Source organism: Bubalus bubalis, chromosome 22, assembly GCF_019923935.1.
Source record: "Bubalus bubalis isolate 160015118507 breed Murrah chromosome 22, NDDB_SH_1, whole genome shotgun sequence".
In the NCBI taxonomy this organism is placed as follows: domain Eukaryota; kingdom Metazoa; phylum Chordata; class Mammalia; order Artiodactyla; family Bovidae; genus Bubalus; species Bubalus bubalis.
Genome location: NC_059178.1, coordinates 31,469,675 through 31,493,395, shown reverse-complemented (window position 1 = coordinate 31,493,395; position 23,721 = coordinate 31,469,675). Strand labels below are relative to the sequence as shown.

The 23,721-nt window shown below is 40.9% G+C and overlaps 1 protein-coding gene across 6 annotated transcripts in view; it reads right to left on the bottom strand.

Moving 5' to 3' along the window:
• The window catches only part of TAF4B (TATA-box binding protein associated factor 4b), a 186,594-nt gene extending 163,108 nt beyond the window's left edge, over positions 1–23,486 (bottom strand). For 3 of the 6 annotated variants that reach the window (XM_044934734.2, XM_044934733.2, XM_025273153.3), the window contains exons 1-3: positions 22,322–23,485; positions 11,165–11,310; positions 1,722–1,829 (exon numbers count right to left, since the gene is read on the bottom strand). In XM_044934734.2, the coding sequence (XP_044790669.2) occupies positions 1,722–1,829; positions 11,165–11,310; positions 22,322–22,664 (597 nt within the window). In that variant the 5' untranslated portion in view covers positions 22,665–23,485. Of the gene's footprint in view, positions 1–1,721; positions 1,830–11,164; positions 11,311–22,321 lie in introns of all 6 variants that reach the window. The other 3 variants (XM_025273152.3, XM_044934735.2, XM_044934732.2) reach the window with 2 other exon arrangements.
• Between the last annotated feature and the right edge of the window lie 235 nt (positions 23,487–23,721).

Here is a 23,721-nt window from a genome sequence, read left to right as displayed (position 1 = left end):
ACATTATCTACCAACCAGCAGGAAAGAGAATCATTACCATGACAGGGGTAACAGACCTGACATCTGGAATAGGAGGGTTCCTTTTATACAGTGAAGGTCAAGGAGTTTATGCAGTGAACGGGTGATTCACTTACTGGCTCTTGGTTATTTCCTTGTCCAATTATGGCGATAAATGGACAAGTGCCACAACTCTTGCCTAAAAAGACTGTGGTAGGGCTTCCCTGGTGGCTCAGTGGTAAAGAATCCACCTGCCATTGCAGGAGACATGGGTTTGATCCCAGATCCAGGAAGATCCCACATGCTGCAGAACTAAGCCCGTGCACCACAACTGTTGAGCTTGTGCTCTAGAGCCCAGGGATCCCACCTACTGAGCCCATGTGCCACATTGAAGCCTACACACCCTAGAGCCTGTGTTCCACAACAAGAGAAGCCACCACAATGAGAAGCCTGTGCACCACAACTAGAGAGTTAGCCTCCATTCTCTGCAACTAGAGAAAAGCCCACGCACAGCAATGAAGACCCAGTACAACCATAAATAAATAAATAAACTTATATAAAAAAAAAGACTGCAGTTTGGACCTCAGATCCCTCAGGGATAAAAGTCTGATCACACTACCAGTTAAGACCCAACAGAATTTGTAGTTAAGAATGGGAGGAATCCAGAATGGATGGTGGAGGGACATAATGATGTCAGCTGCAGCAGTGGGGACTTTAGTACACCCTATAAACTTCCTCTTCTCTGCTTCCCCAAGGAAGAAACCTATTAGAATCCAAGGAGAGTTGGTTTCCAACATGTATGAGGACATAGGTCCCAGTGCTTCAAAGGAGGAGACTGTGATATACCATCACAAAGAAAGATATGTGTCATCCTAGCTGTTGCTGCTGCTGCTAAGTCACTTCAGTCATGTCCGACTCTGTGCGACCCCATAGACGGCAGCCCACCACGCTCCCCCGTCCCTGGGATTCTCCAGGCAAGAACACTGGAGTGGGTTGCCATTTCCTTCTCCAGTGCATGAAAGTGAAAAGTGAAAGTGAAGTCGCTCAGTCGTGTCCGACTCTTAGCGACCCCATGGACTGTAGCCCACCAGGCTCCTCCGTCCATGGGATTTTCCAGGCAAGAGTACTGGAGTGGGCTGCCATTGCCTTCTCCGAGGGGATGCTATTTAGGAAGATGACAGTTGTCAGTTCCTTCAGAATCTGTCACAGCTACAGAGCATTACGTTGCCATGAACACAACTCTCCCTGGAGAGTTCACATCCAGTGAATGATCACAGAGGGGGAATTGTGGTTCACCCAACCAAGGTGGCACTCGGTGAGACAACTCTTGACAGGCCACACTTGCTCCAGAGTTCCCCATCAGGGTGGCCAAGGCATTATTGAGCCTGCATTTAGTTCAAACTCCTATTCTCCTTCCCTTCCACAGCTATCAATCCTTTATAAACATCCCAGACACCAAAATTCTGTCCCAGCACCTGCTTATAGACCCTGGGACACATAAACATTAGACACACCTTGTATTAATTTAATACATTCAAATAAACATGATATTCCAAGAATATATACCATGTTCATCTTGTGTTTCCCATACTTCCAACAGTTCCCAGTTTAGTAAGTGTCCTTATATATCAGTGGATTGTTCTCTTCAGGAAATAGCTAACAATAAATAATAACAAAATATGAAAATATAACCAGGGTGCACATGACCACAAGTCACAACTTACCTGCACTGGGGAAGGCTTCGGAACAGAGGTTACCACAGTAGTTCCTACTTGTGCCAATTGCTTAACAGGTGCCACTGCCACTTTCTTGATTAACTGTGAACTAGAATTCTTGGGGAAGGGGGAGATGATAGAGAGTCATCAATATTAGCAATTTAAAATCAATCAGTATTATAGCAAACATCCAAACACTTTACCACAACAAACTTCTTTGTTATAACTTGCTTTATAATCTTATGAACTTTATGCATATTTTCTACTATTAACCTAACTAGTAAATTGTTACTAGGGCTTCCTGATGGCTCAGTAGGTAAAGAGTTGACTTAAGATTCCTAAATATCACAGTATTTCAGCATTAAAATCTTGAATTTTACTCTTTGATTCTCACAGAAAACAGATTCTTTTTTTCTGTCATTTCCATTGCTGATATCCTTTCAGTCTTTTAAAAAAATATCACTAATTAAATATTTTTATTGTGATATAATAGAAATATAACATTGCATAAGTTTAAAGTGTGTGATGTGTTGATTTGATACATTTATATAATGCAATATGATTCCCTAACATGAATGGGAATTTATATAATGCAATGATTCTGTAACATTCACTAACATCTACATCTTATCACATAATTATCATTCATTTTTATTGAAGTATAGTTGAGGTACAATATTATATAAGTCTTAGGCTTACAATATATTGATTCCCAACTTTTAAATGTTATTCTCCATTAATAACTATTTTTAAATATTGTCTGTTTTCCCTGTGTTGTACAATATATCCATGTAGCTTACTTACTTTATACATGGCAGTTTGTATCTCTTAAATCTTCTACCACTATCCATGCCCCTTCCCTTTAGATTCTTATTTAATATGTGATTATAAACAAAAGTCTGCTAACCTATCTTCTCAACCCATAACAAACAAGAAAAGGAAGGAGTAGCTATCACTGATACAGAAATAGAGAAAATGACTGGTTGAGCACCTAGAATCAAATTAGGGGAGCACAGAACACAGCCGGTTGGGACAGACTGGGAAAGATGCTATTACCGCAGAATACAATGAACCTTTTTATCAGGATGAGCCTGATTCATGAAGACATTACTATACTACATTCTGTATTTTCTGTTTAACCAAAGAAAGATGCCCATAAAAATATATTTTTTTTAACTCTGAAACACACAGGATAAGCTTTAGGTATCTAGAAAGATAATCATGTATGTAAAATAAATCACCTTTTAACAGTGCCAAGTTAGGGGGTGGTCCTAAGATGCCGGAGGACTAGGATGGGGAGACCACCTTCTCCCCCACAAATTCAGGGAAAGAACATTTGAAAGCTGAGTAAATTCCACAAAACAACTTCTGAATGCTGGCAGAAGACATCAGGCACCCAGAAAGGCAGCCCATTGTCTTCGAAAGGAGGTAGAGAAAAAAACATAAAAGATAAAAAGAGAGACAAAAGAGGGATGGACGGAGACCCATCCCAGGAAGGCAGTCTTAAAAAAGAGAGAAGTTTCCAAACACCAGGAAACACTTTCACTGGCGAATCTGTGCCGAGCCTTGGAACCTCAGAGGGCAACATAACCGGGAGGAAAAATAAATAAATAATTAAAACCCACAGATTACGTGCCTAAGGCAACCCCCAGCGGAGAAACGATGCAGAAGCCTGCATCCGCCACTAGCAAGCGGGGGCTGGGCAGGGAGGCGCGGGCTGCATTGCTTAGAGTAAGGACCGGGCCTGAATGGCCCGAGGGCAATCTGAGGGAACTAACTTGAGAGAGAAAACCAGACTGTGGGATAGCTAAACGTGAAAAGCCCTAATCTAAAACACTGCCAGGCCCGCTCACAGAACAAAGGACTGAGCAGAGCTAGCTGGCTGCGGACAGGCCCATCCCCCACCGGAGACAGGCAGGTGAGGGCAGCCAGAGCCGGAAGGGGGTAATCAAGAGAGGGCAGCCAGAGCCAGAAGGGGGCAATCGCAGCCCCAGAGAGGCATCATCTACCAAACTGCAAGGAGGCTTCGCTGCTAACCAAGACTCCTTGGGATTCTGGAAGGTTGACATCCGTCGGGAGGGTTGCAGCCAGAGATCAGCTCCCCAGAGGAGACACAGGGCACACCTGAGAAGGTGCGCCCATTGTACACCCAAAAAACTGAGCACCTGGGATGAGGGAGGCGGTAAGTCCCAGCTCGCCAAGCACCTGGTCACCTGAGCTGCTCGGACCAGGGGAAGGCACAAAACGCAGGGTCAATCAAGTCTGCGCCTTTGTGGCGTACCTGAGAACCTGAACCTGAGCAGCTTTGACCTGGGAAGTGCGCTCAACCCAGGACCTGCCTCAGACAGTTCCTGGCAGAGCAACCTAGAGCCTGAGCAGTGTAGACTGGGAAAGCACACATGCCATTAGTGGGGGCATACCCAGTGTGGCCGAGACACTGGGAGCACTCCCCACAGACACCAGGGATATTTGTCTGCAGGGTTCCTCCCTCCCCACAGCACGACTGAACAAGTGAGCCTAAAAAAAGGGACACCACCGCCCCCTTGTGTCAGGGTGGAAATTAGATACTGAAAAGGCCAGCAAACAGAAGCTAAAATAAACAGAGGGAACCGCTTTGGAAGTGACAGTTGCAACAGATTAAAACCCTGCAGTTAGCATGGACTACCTAGGAATGGGCATATAGATACTGAGAAGTGTAAGCGGGATCAAGGAACTATCTGAATATGAACTGACCCTACACTGTCCACAATGACACCAGAGAAAGTCCTAGATGTATTTTTACTATTATTACTTTTTAAATTAAAAAAAATATTTTTTTAATTTTTAAGTCCTCTATTACACCTTTAATTTTAATTTTTATAACCTACTATTACTTTGCAAAAAAAAAAAAAAAAGGACCCTATTTTTAAAGCAAACTTCATATATATATATTTTATAATTTTTGTGACTTTGTTCTTTTAATATTGTATTTTTCAGAATCTAACCTCTAGTCTAGATTTTTAATCTTTGCTTTTTGGTATTTGTTATCAATTTTGTACCTTTAAGAACCCAATCTTCAGTTCTCATTTTTACTTGGGAACGAGATTACTGGCTTGACTGCTCTCTCCCCCTTTGGACTCTCCTTTTTCTCCACCAGGTCGCCTCTATCTCCTCCCTCACCCTTTTCTTCGCTACCCACTCTGTGAATCTCTTTGTGTATTCCGAGCTATGGACAACACTTTGGGAACTGATTACTGGCTGGATATGTCTCTCTCCTTTTGATTCCCCCTTTTATCCTCCTGGCCACCTCTGTCTCCTCCCTTCCTCTTCTCTTCTCTGTATAACTCCGTGAACATCTCTGAGGGATCCAGACTGTGGAGTGCACATAGGGAAGTGATTACTGGTTAGCTTGCTCTCTCCCCTTTTGATTCCCCCTGTTCTTCTCCTGGTCACTTCTATCTCCCTCCTCCCTATTCTCTTCTCCATGTAACTCTGTGTACCTCTCTGGGTGTCCCTCACTGTGGAGAAACTTTACATCATTAACCTTTTATATGGAGAAGTCTTCAGGCTACTGTAAGAATATGACTGAAAACCAGAGGCAGGAGACTTAAGTCCAAATCCTGAGAACACCAGGGAACTCCTTACTCCAGGGAACATTAATCGATAGGAGCTCATCAAACACCTCCATACCTACACTGAAACCAAGCACCACCCAAGGGCCAAGAAGTTCCAGAGAAAGACATACCACGCAAATTCTCCAGCAACACAGGAACACATCACTGAGCTCCAATATACAGGCTGCCCAAAGTTACTCCAAACCCACTGACATCTCATAACTCATTACTGGACACTTCATTGCACTCCAGAGAGAAGAAATCCAGCTTGACCCACCAGAACACCGACACAAGCTTCCCTAACCAGGAAACCTTGACAAACCACATGTCCAACCCCACCCACAGTGAGGAACCTCCACAATAAAGAGGAACCACAAACTACCAGAATATGGAAAGGACACCCAAATGCAGCAATATAAACAAGACGAAGAAAGAGAGAAATACCCAGCAGGTAAAGGAACAGGATAAATGCCCACCAAACCAAAGAGGAAGAGATAGGGAATCTACCTGATAAAGAATTCCAAATAATGATAGTGAAAATGATCCAAAATCTTGAAAACAAAATGGAGTTACAGATAAATAGGCAGGAGACAAAGATCAAGAAGATGCAAGAAATGTTTAACAAGGACCTAGAAGAAATAAAAAAGAGTCAATATATAATGAAAAATGCAATAAATGAGATCAAAAACACTCAGTGACGGAGAAGATAGAATGGTAGAAATAAATGAAACAGAGAGGAAACAAAAAAAGAATTAAAAGAGATGAGGACAACCTCAGAGAACTCTGGGACAATGCTAAACGCCCCAACATTCGAATCATAGGAGTCCCAGAAGATGAAGACAAAAAGAAAGGCCATGAGAAAATACTTGAGGAGATAATAGTTGAAAACTTCCCTAAAATAGGGAAGGAAATAATCACCCAAGTCCAAGAAACCCAGGGAGTCCCAAGCAGGATAAACCCAAGGCGAAACACCCCAAGACACATATTAATCAAATTAACAAAGATCAAACACAAAGAACAAATATTAAAAGCAGCAAGGGAAAAACAACAAATAACACACAAGGGGATTCCCATAAGGGTAACAGCTGATCTTTCAATAGAAACTCTTCAGGCCAGGAGGGAATGGCAAGACATACTTAAAGTGATGAAAGAAAATAACCTATAGCCCAGATTACTGTACCCAGCAAGGATCTCATTCAAATATGAAAGAGAAATCAAAAGCTTTACAGACAAGAAAAAGCTGAGAGAATTCACCACCACCAAACCAGCTCTCCAACAAAGGCTAAAGGACCTTCTCTAGACAGGAAACACAGAAAGGGTGTATAAACTCGAACCCAAAACAATAAAGTAAATGGCAACAGGATCATACTTATCAATAATTACCTTAAATGTAAATGGCTTAAATGCCCCATCCAAAAGACAAAGACTGGCTGAATGGATAAAAAAAACAAGACCCCTATATATGTTGTCTACAAGAGACCCACCTCAAAACAGGGGACACATACAGACTGAAAGTGAAGGACTGGAAAAAGATACTTCACACAAATAGAGACCAAAAGAAGGCAGGAGTAGCAATACTCATATCAGATAAAATAGACTTTAAAACAAAGGCTGTGAAAACAGACAAAGAAGGACACTACATAATGATCAAAGGATCAATCCAAGAAGAAGACATAACAATTATAAATATATATGCACCCAACATAGGAGCACCGCAATATGTAAGACAAATGCTAACAAGTATGAAAGGGGAAATTAATAATAACACAATAATAGTGGGAGACTTTAATACCCCACTCACACCTATGGATAGATCAACTAAACAAAAAATTAACAAGGAAACACAAACTTTAAATGAAACAATAGACCAGTTAGACCTAATTGATATCTATAGGACATTTCACCCCAAAACAATGAATTTCACCTTTTTCTCAAGTGCACATGGAACCTTCTCCAGGATAGATCACATCCTGGGCCATAAATCTAGCCTTGGTAAATTCAAAAAATTGAAATCATTCCAAGCAACTTTTCTGACCACAATGCAGTAAGATTAGATGTCAATGACAGGAGACAAAAACTATTAAAAATTCCAACATATGGAGGCTGAACAACGTGCTGCTGAATAACCAACAAATCACAGAAGAAATTAAAAAAAAATCAAAATATGCATAGAAATGAATGAAAATGAAAACACAACAACCCAAAACCTGTGGGATACTGTAAAAGCAGTGCTAAGGGGAAGGTTCATAGCAATACGGGCATACCTGAAGAAACAAGAAAAAAGTCAAATAAATAACCTAACTCTACACCTAAAGCAACTAGAAAAGGAAGAAATGAAGAACCCCAGGGTTAGTAAAAGGAAAGAAATCTTAAAAATTAGGGCAGAAATAAATGCAAAAGAAACAAAAGAGACCATAGCAAAAATCAACAAAGCCAAAAGCTGGTTCTTTGAGAAGTTGAATAAAATTGACAAACCATTAGCTAGACTCATCAGGAAACAAAGGGAGAAAAATCAAATCAACAAAATTAGAAATGAAAATGGAGAGATCACAACAGACAACACAGAAATACAAAGGATCATAAGAGACTACTATCAGCAACTATATGCTAATAAAATGGACAACGTGGAAGAAATGGACAGATTCTTAGAAAAGTACAACTTTCCAAAACTGAACCAGGAAGAAATGGAAAATCTTAACAGACCCAGCACAAGCACGGAAATTGAAACTGTAATCAAAAATCTTCCAGCAAACAAAAGCCCAGGTCCAGACGGCTTCACAGCTGAATTCTACCAAAAATTTAGAGAAGAGCTAACACCTATCCTGCTCAAACTCTTCCAGAAAATTGCAGAGGAAGGTAAACTCCCAAACTCATTCTATGAGGCTACCATCACCCTAATACCAAAACCTGACAAAGATGCCACAGAAAAAGAAAACTACAAAACAATATCACTGATGAACATAGATGCAAAAATCCTCAACAAAATTCTAGCAAACAGAATCCAACAACACATTAAAAAGATCATACATCATGACCAAGTGGGCTTTATCCCAGGGATGCAAGGATTCTTCAATGTCCGCAAATCAATCAATGTAATACACCACATTAACAAATTGAAAAATAAAAGCCATATGATTATCTCAATAGATGCAGAGAAAGCCTTTGACAAAATTCAACACCCATTTATGATAAAAACCCTCCAGAAAGCAGGAATAGAAGGAACATACCTCAACATAATAAAAGCTATATATGACAAACCCACAGCAAACATTATCCTCAATGGTGAAAAGATGAAAGCATTCCCCCTAAAGTCAGTAACAAGACAAGGGTGCCCACTCTCACCACTACCATTCAACATAGTTTTCGAAGTTTTGGCCACAGCAATCACAGCAGAAAAAGAAATAAAAGGAATCCAGATTGGAAAAGAAGAAGTAAAGCTCTCACTGTTTGCAGATGACATGATCCTCTATATAGAAAACCCTAAAGACTCCACCAGAAAATTACTAGAGCTAATTAATGAATATAGTAATGTTGCAGGATATAAAATCAACACACAGAAATCCCTTGCATTCCTATACACTAACAATGAGAAAACAGAAAGAGAAATTAAGGAAACAATTCCATTCACCATTGCAACGAAAAGAATAAAATACCTAGGAATATATCTACCTAAAGAAACAAAAGACCTATATATAGAAAACTATAAAACACTAGTGAAAGAAATCAAAGAGGACACTAATAGATGGTAAAATATACCATGCTCATGGATCAGAAGAATCAATATAGTGAAAATGAGTATACTACCCAAAGCAATCTATAGATTCAATGCAATCCCTATCAAGCTACCAATGGTATTTTCACAGAACTAGATCAAATAATTTCCCAATTTGCACGGAAATACAAAAAACCTTGAATAGCCAAAGCAATCTTGAGAAAGAAGAATGGAACTGGAGGAATCAACCTGTCTGACTTCAGGCTCTACTACAAAGCCACAGTCATCAAGACAGTATGGTACTGGCACAAAGACAGAACAAAACAGAAAGCCCAGAGATAAATCCACACACCTATGGTCCCCTTATCTTCGACAAAGGAGGCAAGAATATACAATGGAGAAAAGATAATCTCTTTAACAAGTGGTGCTGGGAAAACTGATCAACCACTTGTAAAAAAATGAAACCAGAACACTTTCTAACACCATACACAAAAATAAACTCAAAATGGATTAAAGATCTAAATGTAAGGCCAGAAAATATAAAAATCCTAGAGGCGGACAGGCAAAACACACTCTGACATAAATCACAGGAGGATCCTCTATGACCCACCTCCCAGAATACTGGAAATACAAGCAAAAATAAACAAATAGGACCTAATTAATATTAAAAGCTGCTGCACAACAAAGAAAACTATAAGCAAGGTGAAAAGACAGCCTTCAGAATGGGAGAAAATAATAGCAAATGAAGCAACTGACAAAGGATTAATCTCAAAAACATACAAGCAACTCCTGCAGCTCAATTCCAGAAAAATAAATGACCCAATCAAAAAATGGGCCAAAGAACTAAACAGACATTTCTCTAAAGAAGACATAGAGATGGCTAACAAACACATGAAAAGATGCTCAGCATCACTCATTATTAGAGAAATGCAAATCAAAACCACTATGAGGTACCATTTCACACCAGTCAGAATGGCTGTGATCCAAAAGTCTACAAGCAATAAATGCTGGAGAGGGCGTGGAGAAAAGGGAACCCTCTTACACTGTTGGTGGGAATGCAAACTAGTACAGCCACTATGGAGAACAGTGTGGAAATTCCTTAAAAAACTGGAAATAGAACTGCCATATGACCCAGCAATCCCACTGCTGGGCATACACCCTGAGGAAACCAGAAGGGAAAGAGACACGTGTACCCCAATGTTCATCGCAGCACTGTTTATAATAGCCAGGACATGGAAGCAACCTAGATGTCCGTCAGCAGACGAATGGATAAGAAAGCTGTGGTACATATACACAATGGAGTATTACTCAGCCATTAAAAAGAATACATTTGAATCAGTTCTAATGAGGTGGATGAAACTGGAGCCTATTATACAGAGTGAAGTAAGCCAGAAAGAAAAACACCAATACAGTATACTAACGCATATATATGGAATTTAGAAAGATGGTAACGATAAACCTGTATGAGAGACAGCATAAGAGACACAGATGTATAGTACAGTCTTTTGGATTCTGTGGGAGAGGGCGAGGGTGGGATGGTTTGGGAGAATGGCATTGAAACATGTATATTATCATATGTGAAACAGATCACCAGTCCAGGTTCAATGCATGATACAGGATGCTCGGGGCTGGTGCACTGGGATGACCCAGAAGGATGGGATGGGGAACACATGTACACCCGTGGCAGATTCATGTCCATGTATAGCAAAACCAATACAATATTGTAAAGTAAAAAAAAAAAAAAAAAGCCAAGTTAACGAAATATTACAGTAGATTTCTAATTTTTTAAAGATAAGTCCTATATGATATAGATAAAAATAAATACTGTAAACTCTAGTGTTAATGTCTTACCACAAATTAAAATTGAAATAGAATGGTTATTTTCTTCCCATTTAGAGATGCAAAGAGCCCTTTGAACATTTCCTTGAGGACAACAAAATCTGAGTATGAAGATTAAATTTTTAATTTTACCAAATGACAAAACCAAACATCTTGATAAAATTAACATGTTCAAGGAAAGTAGCTTAATTCAAACAGTTGAGCAGAATCATCTTTTATATTATTTTTACTGGCAAATACATACACACTTATATGAAGATAATTGCTAGAAAACTAAGGAGGATGAAGAAAACATTAATGTATACTACCGGCATGGTACAGATTTTGACGGTTTGCGTATTTGCTGGTACAGCTGGCCTTGAAGTTATGTTACTTGTGGTCTCAGTTCTTGTTACAGCTTGCTGAGGAGATACCAACATCAGCTGACCACTGTTACTTTTGATCAAAACGGTTCCTATAGTTAACAGAAAACAAAATGTGAGCTAATAAATGAAGCATAATCTTCACGTTTTTTGTTCTCTCATTTCTTTCAATGCTGTAAAATGCTTTGATTAAGTGAATAGTTAGTACATACTGAATTCCATGTCTACTAATTACAATATATAATACAGAAAAATGTTGTTACTCAAAGCTATTTAAAATATTAAAAGTCTAAACATATGGATGAGATGCTCCTGAAAAAGGTGAAACACTTTGCTAATGACATCAAACTATTTATAAAGCTACAGTTAAGACAGTATGGTAACAGTACAAGACTATGCAAACTGACCAATGGAATCAGATCAGATCAGTCGCTTAGTCGTGTCCGACTCTTTGCGACCCCATGAATCACAGCACGCCAGGCCTCCCTGTCCATCACCAACTCCCAGAGTTCACTCAGACTCACGTCCATAGAGTCAGTGATGCCATCCAGCCATCTCATCCTCTGTCGTCCCCTTCTCCTCTTGCCCCAATCCCTCCCAGCATCAGAGTCTTTTCCAATGAGTCAACTCTTCGCATGAGGTGGCCAAAGTACTGGAGTTCCAGCTTTAGAATCATTCCTTCCAAAGAAATCCCAGGGCTGATCTCCTTCAGAATGGACTGGTTGGATCTCCTTGCAGTCCAAGGGACTCTCAAGAGTCTTCTCCAACACCACAGTTCAAAAGCATCAATTCTTTGGCGCTCAGCCTTCTTCACAGTCCAACTCTCACATCATACATGACCACAGAAAAAACCATAGCCTTGACTAGACGAACCTTTGTTGGCAAATTAATGTCTCTGCTTTTGAATATGCTATCTAGGTTGGTCACAACTTTCCTTCCAAGGAGTAAGTGTCTTTTAATTTCATGGCTGCAGTCACCATCTGCAGTGATTTTGGAGCCCCAAAAAATAAAGTCTGACACTGTTTCCAATGTTTCCCCATCTATTTCCCATGAAGTGATGGGACCAGATGCCATGATCTTCGTTTTCTGAATGTTGAGCTTTAAGCCAACTTTTTCACTCTCCACTTTCACTTTCATCAAGAGGCTTTTGAGTTCCTCTTCACTTTCTGCCATAAGGGTGGTGTCATCTGCATATCTGAGGTTATTGATATTTCTCCCTGCAATCTTGATTCCAGCTTGTGTTTTTTCCAGTCCAGCGTTTCTCATGATGTACTCTGCATATAAGTTAAATAAGCAGGGTGACAATATACAGCCTTGACATACTCCTTTTCCTATTTGGAACCAGTCTGTTGTTGCATGTCCAGTTCTAACTGTTGCTTCCTGACCTGCATACAGATTTCTCAAGAGGCAGATCAGGTGGTCTGGTATTTCCATCTCTTTCAGAATTTTCCACAGTTTATTGTGATCCACACAGTCAAAGGCTTTGGCATAATCAATAAAGCAGAAATAGATGTTTTTCTGGAACGCTCTTGCTTTTTCCATGATCCAGCAGATGTTGGCAATTTGATCTCTGGTTCCTCTGCCTTTTCCAAAACCAGCTTGAACAATCAGGAAGTTCACGGTTCACATATTGCTGAAGCCTGGCTTGGAGAATTTTAAGCATTACTTTACTAGCGTGTAAGATGAGTGCAATGTGCGGTAGTTTGAGCATTCTTTGGCATTGCCTTTCTTTGGGATTGGAATGAAAACTGACCTTTTCCAGTCCTGTGGCCACTGCTGAGTTTTCCAAATTTGCTGGCATATTGAGTGCAGCACTTTCACAGCATCATCTTTCAGGATTTGGAATAGCTCAACTGGAATTCCGTCACCTCCACTAGCTTTGTTCGTAGTGATGCTTTCTACGGCCCACTTGACTTCACATTCCAGGATGTCTGGCTCTAGATCAGTGATCACACCATCGTGATTATCTGGGTCATGAAGATCTTTTTTGTACATTTCTTCTGTGTATTCTTGCCATCTCTTCTTAATATCTTCTGCTTCTGTTAGGTCCATACCATTTCTGTCCTTTATCGAGCTCATCTTTGCATGAAATGTTACTTTGGTATCTCTGATTTTCTTGAAGAGATCCCTAGTCTTTCCCATTCTGTTGTTTTCCTCTATTTCTTTGCATTCATCGCTGAAGAAGGCTTTCTTATCTCTTCTCGCTATTCTTTGACTCTACATTCAGATGTTTATATCTTTCCTTTTCTCCTTTGCTTTTGACCAATGGAATAGAAAATCCCAAATAGCCTCCAGATATGTCATATGAAATTCTTCTAAGAGTACTGCAGATCAGTGAGAAAAAGAGCTACTATATAATTAGTTACTTATATGGAAAAGATGAAATGTTCCACACCATGCACAAAAACCCAAGGACATCAAGGATACAAGAATAAAAACTTTTAACCTCTTAAACAATGTAGAAAACTGTCATTCTGAACTTGGAACAGGGAAGAATTTCTTAACTAAATAAACTTGATACATACCACTATATTTTTAAAACTTTTGCTTAGCCAAAGATACCATGAGGTAAAAAGACAAAGCACAAGATTGAAAAAAAAAAAATTTAGTTCACATATATTCGAAGAATGAACATCCAAAATGCACAAAAGAAACACAGATACCAATGACAGGGAAAGGTAAATTAAGACCACAGTGAGATATTACTTTATGTCTACCTAGGCAGACAAAAATTAAGAAGTCCATTGACAATATTAAGTGTTACAGAGATGTGTAGCAACAAAAACTCTTACAATCTTAAAGCTGGTAGTATAGTTTTGTACAACTGCTTCATTTAACTCTACACGACTGTGCCAAACTGGTTCCCATTTGCATACCCTCTAACCCAGTATTTCTATTGTAAAGAAATTCTTGTCCATGTAAGTAGTAGGCACAAGCAAGAACAGTCATAGCTGGAGTTCCATTCCTGGACACGAAGAGCTCCATAAAGCCATTCCCCAGCAAAACAAGCATAACTTGTGAAAATTATTTTTAAAAACAACTATTTAAAGTCTTCAGAAATTGCCCAAAGGCATACAGAAAATGACTAGACAATTTATTAAAAAGAATCTACTAAAACTCAGTAAGAACAACAAGAATCTGTGGCATCTGAACCATGACCCACCCCTCTCCCTTCTCAGTTCAGGCAATGTGGACAACGGAGGGTGTCCCTCTCTCCCAAGCTTCCAGTGAGGGCTATGCTACTTTTCAGGGACGGCATCTTGCATTTCTGCCACCTCAAGCTGAATACAGAAGAAAATAAATTGGAGACAAGTGCACCCAAGGGTTTCCAGGCTTCTTGTTTTACTCATCCCTACTCATAAAGGGAAGACTCGACTGAGAATACTTGGGCCCCCATCACCCTCACCCCAGCTCTTTCATGGGGTGGGAGTTCCATGATGGAAGAGATAAGCAGAGCAGACTAGAGGTCACCACCCAAGCCCAGTACCCCACTTCTAAAGCAGAGACATCACTCAGAACAAGCATGCCACTGTCCTGAGTACCTGCTCCAAACATCTCCCAAGAGAAACTGACTTTATTTCAGAGTGTGGGAAAGGTCAAACTAAGGGCATTCTCAAATACAATGAACAATTAAAAGAAAGGGTTCTGATATCTTCCTAACAGATACAAGCTATGCTAAGTCACAGGTCTATCTCTGGTCTACCACAGAGAACAAGATAAAGAAACAACTAAGAAGGGTCCTACTGGGGTCAGAACCTCAATGACCTCAGAAACTACCCGTAGATGAGTCCATATAGACTGTGAAGCTAGTTAGGCCTTAGGGTGCTGTTGAAAACAAGAAGGTACCGGCAGTGAGTGGAGTCTAGGCATGATACCAGCAGAGGCAGAAAGCTTAACAGAGCTATCAGAGAAAGAAACAATCAAAAAGAGCCCTGCTGAAACCTCTGTTATCCCAGGGAGGCTGCGCTTATGCCTAAAGCTGTATCCTCTGAGGGAAACAGATTTCATTAAAATAGTTCAGCCAGACACTTAAAAAACAAACAACAATAATCCACTCAAGGGAGTAAAGACCAATACCTCAAGTCACTCTGTTAACTTTTAAAAAATATTCATTTATTCGCCTGTGCTGAGTCTTAGTTGTGGCATGTGGAATCTAGTTCCCTGATCAGGGATTGAACTCGGGCCCCCTGCATTGGAAGCATGGAGCTTTAGCCACTGAAAGTGTCAATATATTAGTTTTAATTTAAAAATTACAGGACATGCAAAGAAAAAAGAATGACACACAGAGAAAGGCAGGCAATAGAAACCACCTGAGTGAAATCAGATGTTAGATTTAACAAAGACTTCAAAGTAACTGTTATAAATATATCAAAAGACTAAGGGAAATCATGCTTAGAGAAGTAAAGGAAGATAAGATGATGATGATTCTGTCATTAAGTAGAGAATACCATTAGAGAAACAGATATTACCAAAAAAAAGAAATTCTGTAATTATAAGGTACAAAAACTCAAATAAAAATTTCACGAGAGAGGATCAACAGCAAACTTGAATGAGCAGAAAGATAAGTCAGTGAACTTGAAGACGGTTCAATAGAGATTACGCAATCCAAAGAATGAAGAGAAAAAAGAATGAAGAAAAATGAACAGAGCTTCACAGAAACCTGGCACAGTGACAGGCACATCAACACAGGCCTAATGTGAATACCAGAAGGAGAGGAGGGACAGAAACGGGGAGGGAGGGAGAGAAAGGAGCCGAAAAATATCCGAAGAGATAATGGCTAAAAACTTCCCAAATTTGGTAAAAAATAATCTAAACATCAAAGTAGTTCAACAAACTCTTAAGTCTTGAATTGGTCAAATGGTTCATTTGAGTTTTCATAAGATGGAAACACCTGAACAAACTTTTTGGTCAACCCAATAAGATAAATGCAAAGACACATCATGATAAAAATGTACAAAGATAAAACCTTGAGAACAGTAAGAGAAAAATATACAAGAGAACTACGTTAACAGGATTAACAGCTAAATTCTCATCAGAAACAATGGAGGCCAGACATCAGGAGTATGACATATTCCACTTGCTGGGGAAAAAGAAAAACAAAAATAATTATCACCAACAATCAGATATTCATTGAAAACATCTTTCAAAAAAGGAGACAAAATAAAGACATCCTGGATTGGAACTGACGTATACACACTATTATACAAAAAACAGATAACTAATGAGGACCTACTGTATAGCACAAGGAACTCTACTCAATACTTGGTAATGGCCTATATGGGAAACAATCTAGAAAAGGGTGGACATATGTGTACGTATAACAGATTTACTCTGCTGTACACCTGAAACTTACACAACATTGCAAATCAACTATACCCCAATAAAAAGTTTAAAAAAAAAAGACATCCTCAGATAAAAACATAGAGGACTCGGTGCTAGCATCAGACAGAAAACACTAAATTAAGTTCTTTAGACTGAAAACAGACTACAAAAAGTAAATCCGTGTATTTTAAGAGAAGGATAATTTAAAGTAATAGTTTTATAACCTTCTATCTAAAGACACTGGGAAAAAACTAAACAAAAATGACAGCAAGCAGATGAAAGAAAATTAATAAAGATTAGAGCAGGGTCAGGAGAATCAAGAATAGAGAAACAAATGAGAAAAAAAAACCAAAAGTTGGTTCTTTGAATAGATCAAAAAACTGACAAATCTTGACCTAGATTAACCAAGAAAAAAAGTAGAAAAGGCTCAAATTGCTAAAATTAGGAATGAAAGAGGGGATATTACCACTAATCTTACAGAAAGAAGGATTCTAGTTGAATGCTATGACCAATTATAAACCAATAAATTAGATAAATTATATGAAATGGACAAATTCCTAGAAACATAATAAACTACTAAAACTAGCTTAAGAAAATGGGCAACCTGAATAGACCTCTAACAAACAGATTGAATGAATAATCTAAAATAGTATCCACAAGATAAGCTCAGTTCCCCATGGCTTCACTGATGAATTCTATCAAATATCTGTTGCTGCTAAGTCGCTTCAGTAGTGTTGGACTCTGTGCGACCCCACAGACAGGCAGCCCACCAGGCTCCCCCGTCCCTGTCCCCATCTCCAGGCAAGAACACTGGAGTGGGTTGCCATTTCCTTCTCCAATGCGTGAAAGTGAAAAGTGAAAGTGAAGTCGCTCACTTGTGTCTGACTCTAGCGACCCCATGGACTGCAGCCCACCAGGCTCCTCCGTCCATGGGATTTTCCAGGCAAGAGTACTGGAGTGGGTTGCCATTTCCTTCTCCATATGAGGGCTTCCCTGGTGGCTCAGAGGTTAAAGCGTCTGCCTGCAATGCAGGAGACCTGGATTTGATCCATGGGTTGGGAAGATCCCCTGGAGAAGGAAATGGCAACCCACTCCAGTGTTCTTGCCTGGAGAATCCCACAGACGGAGGAGCCTGGTGGGCTATAGTCCACGGGGTTGCAAAGAGTCGGACACGACTGAGCAACTTCACTCACTCACTCACTCTCCATATCAAATATCTAAGGAAAAAAAATGCTAGGTCTTCATAAATTCTTCTAAAAAACAGAATAGAAAACATGTGTCAATTCATTCTGTAAGGTCTGTTTTACCCTCATATTAAAACAAAAATATCCTATGTATACCAATGCAAAAATTCTCAACAAAGTACTAGCAAACTAAATTCAGCAACATATAAAAAGTGTTATACCCTTGATCAAGTGATACTTATCTCAGTATGCAAGGTTGGTTTAAAACTCATAGCTAGCATCATACTTAACAGTGAAAGACTAAATTCTTTCACCCTAAGATCAGGATTCCTGAGATGAGGAACGTGACAAGGATGCCTACAGTCACTACCACTTAACATTATACTGAGAGTTCTAACCAGGGCAATGATACAGGAAAATAAAAGGCATCCAAAAGAGACAGTAAAACCATCTATTCACATGTATCATGATCTTGTATATAAAAATCCAAACATCTATGAAAAAAAACTATTAAAACTAATAAATGAGTTCAACTAGGAAGCAGGATACAAGATCAATAAAGAAGAATCAACTGTATTTCTATACATTTCCAATGAGTAATTGTAAACAGAATTAAGAAAAAATTCCACCTACAATAAGATAAAAAATAATACACTTTAGGAATAAATTTAACCAAATAAGTACAAAAGCAATATCTGGAAACTATAAAATGTCATTTAAAGAAATTAAAGATCTAAAATAAATGGGAAGACATCTCATGTTTGTGGACTGAGAGACATACCTATTTTGCAAGATTGTTAAAGAGATCAAATGAGACAATACTTCTGAGCAAACTCATGAATTTTAAAGTTGTCAGTAGTAGTTGTTATTAATGCTGTAAGGGTAAATGTGAGTCAAAGTGACTTCACAGCCCTTGAAATCCAAACTATGGCTGGTACATATGGTGAGCACTGAAGGTGAAAAGTTGCTCAGTTGTGTCAGATTCTTTGCAACCCAATGAACTATACAGTCCATGGAATTCTCCAGGCCAGAATACTGGAGTGGGTAGCCATTCCCTTCTCCAGGGTATCTTCCCAACCCAGGGATCAAACCCAGTTCTCCCATAGCTCGGGCAGATTCTTTACCAGATGAGCTACCGGGGCATTGGTGACCACTGAAGACAACTGCCAACACTTTCCATGGTGTCCTGGAGTACTGGGACAACCTTGGGAGCAGATGATCATGTAATATCCCTCTGATAAAGCTGGGGTGAAAACAAGAACCTCAAGTTTATCCAGGTACTGATTCAGAATTCGAGAAAGATGCAAAACCTACACCATGTCTCAGCGTGAAGGAGTTGATAAAAAAGGATTTCACCAGCAACTTTCACAAACTTCTGTACAGTAAGACTATGGAAGCAGAATTTATGAAGCACAGTTCATAAAAGAACTGTGACATAAAAGAAGCAATCAAGTCCTTCCTCATCACTCTCAAATACATGATAGAAGAGGCACAGGATACCAAAAATACAAAGAGCCACAGTCTGGTCTGAATCCCACAAATTCATAAAAGAGAAAAGACTGAAGAGATTAGCAAAAATATTCCACAGAATAATCTTCAGGGCTTTGCTACAGTTTCTTTCATTTCCTCACAATGCCCCTCTTTTTGTTTCCAGCTCCTGCTACCAAGAAAAACCTGTGGTACATATGTACATTTAAAAAAAATAGTTCAGTTCACAGAGGAAATTTTGAAGTAAGAGAAAGCAAACACAAAGAATTCATTACCTTGGAAAAATCAGAGCTGACTCCTAGGTAATTTAAGTATCTTTGAGTAATCCTCTGCTAATCCTTGGCCTATAAAAGAACTAGTACAAGACTGATAAACTCTTTAAAACAGTACTTTAATCAGTGTCCAAATGTTATTTTAATCAGTGTTTCTACGTCATACCTCAGGTTATCAGTTATCTTATTGTGCACCCAAGAGAGTGCAAGCCTGAGTATGCTCTTCTGCTACACTTGAGCAGAAATTCCAAAAGCTGCTCCTCAAAGTACCATCCTACCTCCTCTCTAAATAACTCCTAAAAACAATTTATCTCCTCTCTTTTGTGGATGTTTCTCCCACAGCATGGGCTTCCCTAGGGGCTCAGCAGGTAAAGAATCCGCCTGCAATGCGGGAGACCTGGGTTCGATCCCTGGGTTGGGAAGATCCCCTGGAGGATGGCATGGCCACCCACTCCAGTATTCTTGTCTGGAGACTCCCACGAACAGAGGAGCCTGGCGGGCTGCAGTCCATGGATTCGCTAAGAGCCGGACACGACTGAGTGACTAAGCACAGTACAGCGCTCCCACGGCAAAACAAGCGTTAGTGTGGTGCATACTTAAGCTGTGGTCCTGGCTGGCTGCTCTTTTGCTCTAACAAGTTTCAGTTTTGGTTTCTCTGTGTAATAAAAAAAACAGGCTCTAAAATTCTATAAATCACCTTTTAATATTGCTACTCAGGAGGCATATTATATATGCACATCAAGTGGTAAGCACAGTGCTGTGGAAAGAGTCAAACAAAGCTGGATTCAATTTCCCTCTGATATCTATGAGTTGTCTGGCACTGGACAAATTATTTACCCTTAGAGAACTTTTTCCTTATTTGCTATCTATTTTGACCAACAAACAAAATAATGTAAATGTATAAAAAGAGGCCAGTGATATAATATTGTATGTCAATTTTACCTCAATTTTCATAGCACAGTATGTTCTCAATAAGTGATCGGGTCCCTCTCACCAGCAAGTTCCCACTTTTGAAAGTTTTCCTCTCAATACTTTTTGATCATTTCTAAACAAACTTCGGTGACTAGATAGGAATTTTGTTTTTAACATATCAGGAGTACTTCATCTAAACAAATTCATAACTACTTTATAAGAGGGTATGTAGGGTGACAATTTAGAACCAGCAGAAAATATATTCAGTGGAACTGCTCGATTGAAATGTGCCAGGACATCCTGGCACAGCAGAAAGCCACATCAACGAGTCTGTGAGTCCCGCATTCAGAAGGCCAGTACTGTCTTCCAGAGATGACTCCTAAGCCACAGAGGTTGGCTTATTTTCCTTTAAACCTCCAAGCGGACACAGTCCTAGGAACCAGTACGGATGAGGTGGATCGTACAGCCATAGAGTATGTGATTGGAAATCTAACTTACTGTGTGATAGTGAGCAAAGTTTTAATGTATATTTTAGTATTCCTCTTGTAAGATTTTGTTTATTTTACCAATTTAGGGGAGACCTCAAAACTATATATGAGTAGCAATGTTGACTAAGAGCACTTTGAGAGTACACTTGGGTTTACTTTTTGTTGGAATTTGTAGACAGTGGGAAACTGACATCAGGTCTTTTGAGAAAGATAATTTTTCCAACAGCTCAGTAATCCTGTATAGAAGTTAAGAAAGAAAAAAAGCAAGCCCTGCAAGGACTGGTTAGTAGGAAGCAATGTCCTACAAAAGACTATAGTCTCTGTCCACCTAGCTCCTGTGTTCTGTACAGGGTTAATTTATGATGATTCTCTTAATAGATGATGTTCTTCCAGAACATTAAAAAAAAAAAAATGTATCCAGTGGAGCACACAGTCTTAAGTGTAAGTACCTCCTGTACCATACAGAACTAAAACACAAGTTCATCAGAAGTTAAGAACTAATCTTTGCACAATGTTCCTGACGAAACAGAACATTAGTTACAAAAGAGGCCTCCTCATTCTGCTAAGGGGAAACTGACATCACGTGAACCAAAAGGTTTCCATTTCTTTACCACCTTTGCTGGTCAGAGCTCCCACTGCTGCTAAGCAAAACACATAGAATACAATAAAATCACTAGCAGAATTTTTTTCCAAAGAGAAAATGTGCCTTTTCCTCCCACAGAAATTCCAAGTGACTTTCACTGGAGGCAAGAAAACAAGATAAAATACTTACACACCTTCCAGCATATTTACAATATGTAAGTCATCACAAAGCAAAAACTTTGCCTCAGTCAAGAAAAACAGCCCTACAGAGGAAACTTTAGTATAAAAAGTAGTCCCAGGCTCATTAACTGCAGAATTCACACACTGCTTCACAAATAACCTTCTGGCTCTGACCTGTCAACTCCGGCAGGTTACAATCATCACACCTCTTTCTAGTAAACTTATTTAGGCTTGCTTCAGTTTAAAATTCTCTTTCGGTCTTAACACATAAGAACCTTTTAAAAACACTTTTTTTTTTTTTAACACAGTAATCTAAGTAGGTGGATATAAAAACTGATCTTTTCTCCATACGAAATAAAACTTGAGCGAATCTCTATCTTCCCGAATCTAAGAGCCAGTGCCTCAAAGGCCCTCTCGAACATGCTGCTCCAGCTTTTACTGTGGCCCCTTAGGTGAAAAATGCTTTCCTTAAATACGAAAAGAAAACCTATGCAGTAAGGACTCAAAGAGGTTATCTCTACTGTCAAGCCAAATCACTGCCCGGCAAAGTCGAGACGTTGAAAGGTTCTCTGGGCTGAGTGTTTTGGAATTCCCAGAGACAAGGCGCGATCGGCTGCGACGTTTCCCCTGTCACAGTCGGCTGGCCCGCTAAAGCTATCAAGGTGAGCCACGTACCTGGAGGAAGCTGCAGATTAGCAGGCAATTGGATTGTGGTGGTGTTGGGGGCTTTCACGGCGACGATCTGAGGAGATGGTAGACGAGGGCCGTTGCTGAGTTTAGGAAGGGCACTGACAGGGGCCACTTTGGTCACCAGGGTCCCCACGGGGGACCGCAGCGGCTGGGACGCCGAGGACTCTACGCAGACACTGACAGGAGCCTTAGTCACGGCGCCCAAGGCCACCGGAGTGCTCTCCACCCGGACGGGCAGAGCCGCGGCGGGGGCCATGGTCACGGTCCCGGAGGCGCCCACACCGGCTGGGGGAGCGGCGCCGGCCGGCTCCGTGAGGCCCGCGGGCATCCCCCCAGGTGGATCAGCGGCAGCCGCGGCGCTGCCGTTCCGGGAGCAGAGGCGAGGGGAGGCTTGACAAGCGGCCGCCGACTCCGGTGCAGTTCCAGCTCCACAGCATCGCTAGGGAGAGGCTCCGGGGCCGCGACACAGGAGTCAGTGACCGACGCCGCGCTGGACAGCGGGACCCCGGCGTCCCGGACCTTCCTCCCGTCCGCGCGGCCCCGCCGGCTGCCACACCTGCTCGGCCGCTCGCCGCTTCCTCGGCGGCGCTCACACGTGCGCCGGCTCAACCCGGCGCCTCAGCCCCGGGACCAGATGCAGCGGAGTCCGGCTGCGCGGCTCCCGGAAGGGCGTCACGTCGGCTCCCACCTCCCACCGAAACTCGGCGCGGCGGATCCCCCGCCAGAAATTTCAAACCTACGAACCCAGAGCGCCCCGAAGCCCCCTACGCGCGCTCCGCACAGCCCCGCCGCGCGGCCACGCCAGCCATGTTTATATAGCCACGCGGAGACCTCGCGCATGCGCACAGGGCGCTGCCGCCGCCCCGGGCTTCCCCCGGAATCCGGCCGCGTGATTGGCCGCAGACTGGAATCGCGCTCGTGACGTCACTAGGGACGGCTCCGGAGGGCGTTAGACTCATCCCCGGAATCCGGAGGAAGGTGGGGCGAGTTGCCAAAAATCCACCACGTGGGAAGGGCCGACCGCACTTGGAAAACTGCGGCATCCGCGTTCTGCTTTCTCCTTGGAGTCTCCAGTTGCGTGTTCCTTGAGGAGCCAAGACTGTGTTTCCCACAAGCTTCTACTTTTTAAGGAAACGATGTGGAGGACCGATTTCAGAGAGCAGTAACAGTAAGAACTCAGTCATGCTTCCTCAGTGTTTTTCTGCGGGTTTAGCTCCAAAAGCATCGCTAGAATGAGCTTTACGTTTGACACTTCGGGGGAAAAAAACCTTAATGTCCTTTTTTTTTGTTTTTAATGTTTAAGCGTGGCGTATAATTTTACAGTTGGTAAAATGTGTTTATTTTCGTATAATTAGAGTTGAACTGACCCAAGAATAAAATATTTT